This window comes from Xiphias gladius, chromosome 2, assembly GCF_016859285.1.
Source record: "Xiphias gladius isolate SHS-SW01 ecotype Sanya breed wild chromosome 2, ASM1685928v1, whole genome shotgun sequence".
In the NCBI taxonomy this organism is placed as follows: domain Eukaryota; kingdom Metazoa; phylum Chordata; class Actinopteri; order Istiophoriformes; family Xiphiidae; genus Xiphias; species Xiphias gladius.
The window spans coordinates 20,293,267-20,299,266 of NC_053401.1; the positions used below are offsets into that span (position 1 = coordinate 20,293,267).

Sequence of the window (6,000 nt, forward strand, 5' to 3'; positions counted from 1 at the left end):
ACGCGGGCTGTGGGAGCCGCTTTAGTCCATTCCGTCGGGGCGAGTCCGCGCCTGTCTTTGCGCGTGTCCCTGTCTCTCCCCCTTGCAAAGCATCGGAAAGGAAGAAAAGGGGAGAAAGGGAGGCGACCGCAGAAATACAATGATCTCGGAAACCGGGAACGACAACCTGAAGGCCGACCGTCTCCGATACGAAGCGAGCTACTGCCCCGACTCCCCCGTCTCATCCTCTCCGGAAGCCGGGCGGCTGAGCAGGAGGCGGGACACCCAGACCACCAGCGGCAGCATCATCCCGGAGGAGAGCGGCAGCATCCAGCCCCTGGTCTCCTCGGCCGCGGCCGCCACCTGCATCATGACATCGGGGGAGTTCATGCAGACCGCTCCCCTGCTGGCGCACAAATCCAAGAGAAGCCTGCTGTACAAGGCGCTCTGCTTCCTCCTGCTCATCTTCCAGGGCGGTATTCTGGACTTCTACCTCATCATCTTCACCGACCTGTACTGGTGCTCATGGATCGCCACGGACCTGGTGGTGATCTCGGGCTGGGGGATTTTCTTCATGAAGAACGCGCGGAGCAAGAGGGAGCGGGCCTGCGGCTTCCACCAGAAGAGCTCCATCTTCGGCTGCAACCTCGGCGAGTTCACCTACGCCTACCTGGCCTGGCTCATCTATGTCATCGCCTGCACTCCGAAGATGGTGCTCATCCTGGAGACCTCCATCCTGGACCTGATCGCGCTGAAGGTCCCGTGCGGAGTGACCGGCTTCAAGATCATCGTGCTGCTTTCCGCGCCGCTGCTCTTCTGCCTCATCAACTCCATCATCGAGGACTTGAACGGCGCGACGCGGCACCACTCCCAGAGCTGCTTCATGGGCACCTGCCTGGACCTGCTGGACAGCTTCACGCTGGTGGAGATGCTGCTGCGGAGCGAGATCCCCACCGTCTACCTGAGGTACACGGTCATCGCGGTGTATTTCGTCGCCCTGGCCGTGCCGGTGATCTGGCTGTACGAGCTGACGGCGTCGGAGCTGCGCTGTCGGTGGCTGTGGGCCCGCTTCTCCACGGGCCTGCTGGTCAACGCGCCCCTGCTGGTGGTCAGGTGTTTCCAGGTGTACGTCTACAAGATGCCGGTGTCGGTGTTCATGTTTAAGAACATCTTCTTCCTGGTGTGCAAGTTCCTGGAGCTGGTGGAGCAGTGCGTGGCGGTGCGGGGGGTCCGGAGGCTGGGCAGCGGCGGCAACCCGGCCCAGTTCTCCCACTGCGTGTCGGAGAACGACATGTGTCCGCACGGCTACGTCAACACCCTGGCCGTCACCCAGTCCTAGGGCCCGGGCCGAGGGCCGGGCTCTGCGTGCGGGGACGGCGGGAAAGTGGAGGCGCAGCTGGAAATTAGGTCCGAATTACAACCCCGGCCAACGCTTCCAGATAGTGGCTTTACGGTGAGGGATGACCCGAAAAAGCAAACTAGCAACAAACCTGCATGTTAAGGTGTTTACAGGCCAATGTACCAATTTAGATAGCCCAACCGCTGGTGCAGGGAAAAGTCATCTGCTTTGTACAGGTAAATTACAAAGAGTGTGACGCTTGCAATGGAAATAAGCTCAACTTAAAGGGTCACCTCGACCAAACTGCAAATAGACCTACCCTCTCAGTTCCCTCTAATGGGGGTTGAGATGTATGCCTCCACCACTCCAGTGCTGGATTAACCTGCTAACAGGCCCCATGGGCGAAAAAAAAAGTGGGCTGTGGGGGCCCACCCCCCCAACTTAGTTTGGCCAAAAGCTGATCAAGCGCTGATTTGTTTAAGGATATGCACCGTGTAGGCTCACGATCGACCAGAATATTAACAGTAAGAAAACTAGATTTGGACACCGGACCTCTCTAAAAAAAGAAAGGACACATAGAGGGACCGTGGGGCCCCAACGAGGGACACTATGGAATAGACCTGTTTGTACTGCTCACAAGTGCACAACATTCGAAAGCAATATGTCTTTCCAGAAACAGTGTCCCTGTTAACGCTGGATAGTCCACAGAGCAAACTCCAAACAGTTTTCACGGGAACTTCTTAGTAATGAAGAACGAGTTCCTACAGAAACGTCGGACTCTGTGTGTTCTTTACATCCTTCAAAGCTACGGCCACATCATCTGTGCAAAGAGATAAATATACGACCCTAAGTGCAACTCTGTATTTTAGGTGCACAAATGGTCCCGTTTGAAAAAGCTTTCAAAAAGAAGGAGCTATTTCCCTGGACATCTGCTCTCTGTGTGGTTTCCAGTCTAGTATAAAGTAAGCAGCCCGTCAGCTCCGCGTTAAATGTGTGGAGGAACTCTTCAAAACATGTATTTCTATGAAGAGTTATCTTACACACATCATATTCATGCCTGGGCACAGATCATCTGCTCTATTTTAAGATCTGCCAAGTACAAGCTGCAGGGGCCCAATTAACCTGATTTGGCGCCACAAGATAAGCTTCAGCTTCGGACCCCTATTGAGCACGCAGTTCCGGCCCTATGTTAAGAAAGGGCCGCGTCCCCGGGTAGAAATTCAGGCGCGACCTGAGGGACCTATTGGTGCATATTAACGAACAACTCTGTCATGAATCAAATGACCACAAAGTAATTGCTACATATACAGCCTTGAGGCGGTTGCCTGTTGCTTGGTAATCCAACCATGACTAGCTGTTGACTAGTGTTTAACCAACTGGAGTTATGGTGGACTTGACATCATGTGGTGCAAAAAAAAAAAAAAAAAAAAGAATCTATAGATTCGTAATTAGAGGCCAAAACATTTCCGAAAGGGTTTGATTCTGTTTAGTGTTTACAGCACATGTTGCTATGTTTGAATGACGTCGGATAACCGCAGCGCCGAAACCCTGGAGCTGACTAAGGATCGGAGGTTTTCACGTGGAACTGGGACGGCACTTTACATAGCAGGAGAGTGGGTTTTCCAATTTTTGGACATGTCTGGAATGCGTCATCTGCACCAGCCTTACAATGCTCCTTTTTTTCAGACCAGTCTACAGGTGCTACAGTCGAACCCAACACCTGCAATAGTTGACAACAAAGGGAGGACAAACCTCAGTGCATTGGACCTCGTCGAGTCCATTGTGAGAGTTTCACCCCCTGCACTTGAATAGAATACAGAGAGACAGTGTCCTGGACTGTGTGTAGCGTTGGGACGTAAAGTGCAATTTGAAGAATCCTCACCTGGGCTCTGCTCCACCCATGTACATTAGTGTTTTCTATTGATGACAGTGTTGTCTGCTGGTGTGTGCTTGTACAAAATGCTGTGTCTGGTACTAAGAGTAGAATAGACACGTGTGTGAGTTAATGCCATGCATAAAGATCCAATAGTGCCATGACAAAGAGGTCTCCCACAGGCCTCGTAAACGGACCCCTGGCCAACAGGAGTTTCTGCTGGTATTGCTGGCTCTGCTACTGTTTTACTACTTCTGTCACTTTTTGGATGAGGAGTCCTAAAAAAAAAAATCACTGGGTACCGTTCCCTCTGTCGTCCGCTGTTTTAAAAGCCTCGGTTCTCTCGGTCACCTCAGGGCCCAGCTCTCAGTTTTCTCCAAAAAAGCGCCCATTTCTTCATTCACCGGCCTACAGTGTTTCTTCTTTGCTAAAAGATCAAACCCAGTGGACCAAAAAAGCTCAGCCGCCTCTGAAAAAGTCTGTGCCATTTCTAACACCTGTGAGTCAGCTCCGGGGCTACAGATATTTGTACTGCTTTCTTAGTACTCTATGGAATCCAATTTCTCTTAAGAAAATCAATTAAGAAGAAGAAAAAATTGTAATGACAAAAATAGAATTATTTTCAGTATGGCACAGTAAGTCATTATGCCAGTCTCTTACTAAGCCGAGTTCAGTTCCAACTTTTACTTAAAGCTGCACCAATCAATATTTTTGTATTAACTATGGATTACATGGCTATGTCGCTCATAGGGAGGAACCCACATAGAATTATCCCCAGCTGCGCAGTTCCTCTCAGCTCTATGGGGCTCGTTAGCTTGTTTTAGTTCAACGTTTCGGTTTAATCAGCTGCCAAACCCAACGTCCAGTAGCAACATTTCCAGCGACAGAAGCTCCGCTAAAGGCGAGGAGCCACTGAATGTGGAGCCCTTTGCGTATTCTACGGGATGTAAGTGCCTCTCAAAGCATTGTGGGCTAGCAGGTGGCACGGGGTCGACCAGCTATGCGGAAAAGGGTGGTCGACAGATCGAAAGTCAAAGGTTTTATCTTGAGGGCCTAATTTGACTGTTAGCTCTTTAGTGATTTGCCTAAACATAGAGTAAAGGGGTGAAGTTGTGGCAGAGGACGCTTACCTGCTGTGCTTACTTTGCCTGTAGAGGAGATCATTATTATAGGATCCCTCTTTTTTATGTTCGATACCTCCAAGATTGAAGACTACAGAAAAAAACGAGGTGCTGCTTTGCACATAGTCATTTAAAGTGTTGGAGAGTGTCACAAGTTCCTTATTTACACAATGGGCCTCGTGCAAGAACAGAAAGAGGTTAGAGAATTCTCTGACCTTTTTCTGTGAGGCTTGTTTGTGTTCCCAGTCGGATTACACACATTTATTGTTTGTGATTGCTGTTTCGGGCAGGCGTAAGAAGTTATTATACTCGGGAAAATTTCTCATCCCTAACTTGTTATCTGTTACACTACCTGTCGGAAATGGACCTCCGTATGAATAAAATCCCTCTCTTCCCATTTTGTACCACGAAGCAATTCAGCAGACTTCCTCCCAAATTTGATCCATTGGCACACAATCAACGACTTTGTCAATTTAGTGTAATTATACTGACTTCAGTTTAATGTAGTGACCATTTACTGAATTTAAAGGAACCGTCAGACATTTTGTTTCGCCGTCTTCATCGTCATGTCTCATTTACATGTTGTACCTTCTTTGTTCAACACATTTAGAAACTGTAACCAAGATACTGTTGGTTTACGTGCATTTGGAACTCCACGCAGCATCTCAGAAGCTCAGTCCTCATGACCAAGCTGCGACTGCCAGTTTGAGCTCTGTCGTATCTCCGAGCTAAGCGAACAGTTTCCCCCTGCGTCCGGTCTCTATGCCAAGCTAGGCCGAGCAGGTCCCAGGCCTGTCTCTTTACTGGATGCACAGAGATGACACCAACGTTTCACCTTACTCTGGGAAGGCAGTCAAATAATCCGACAAAAAAAGTCAGACTGTTCCGATAAAACGATCCATGGACCACCTTAAACAAATGAGAAGCGACACACACGGTGCATGACGAAAGTCCACCTTTTTCAGAGTGTATGTAAAGGTTTACTGATGGAAAGGTGAAGTGGGAGACGGTCTGCATCCCGGCGCTGCCGGGAACAACACAGATGATTCTGAACTCCCTCTCAGCGGCAGTAGATTTACTAGACTGACACTACAGCTTTGTTTGAACAGCGGGTGTGTCACGGCACGGTCACTGTCCCCCATGATGGACTAATACATACATACATAATATACATATACATACATAATACATAAGCTTCTAGTAATGTTGGGTGATGTGTTAGATAGATATATGTGACTGAGGATTATGTACAGATAAGACATTGTGCAATATGGGTCAGAGAGGTTAGAACTGATTTTAGTGCCTATTATTTATGAGTTGTGAATGAACTCATTTTAATCACAGTGAGGGTATCCGTGCAACTCCGCAGCTTCGTTTGCTTCTCTGTGAGCGATCAGCGAATGCAGGTCAGAGGTCAACGCGACTTGTGCCTTGAGAGCGGCTTCGATTGACTGCTGAGCGTTCAGGACTTTGCGAGGAGAAAAGTCCACGATAAAGGACCATAACAGAGTTGTAGGCAGGTTTTAGCCCTTTTACTACAGATCACAATTACTTTACATTTTTACTGACACTTCCAAATGTACAGTGTGCTGTGGTGTTTGACGCGTTTGCCTACCTTCCAGGCAGCCAGTAATTTCTCATTATTTCAATTTTTTGACCGACCTGCCGAAATCTACGCATGTGAGGGG

General features: G+C 48.9%; 1 protein-coding gene across 1 annotated transcript; it reads left to right on the plus strand.

Moving 5' to 3' along the window:
• Nucleotides 1-139: 139 nt before the first annotated feature.
• Nucleotides 140-1,318, plus strand: tmem121b (transmembrane protein 121B). Its single transcript, XM_040153287.1, has one exon. It carries the CDS (start codon nt 140-142, stop codon nt 1,316-1,318), a length of 1,179 nt encoding a protein of 392 aa, XP_040009221.1.
• Nucleotides 1,319-6,000: the final 4,682 nt, after the last annotated feature.

What these genes read in the sequence shown, in the direction of transcription:
- tmem121b (XM_040153287.1), top strand. Translation starts at nt 140, where the DNA reads ATGATCTCGGAAACCGGGAACGACAACCTGAAGGCCGACCGTCTCCGA.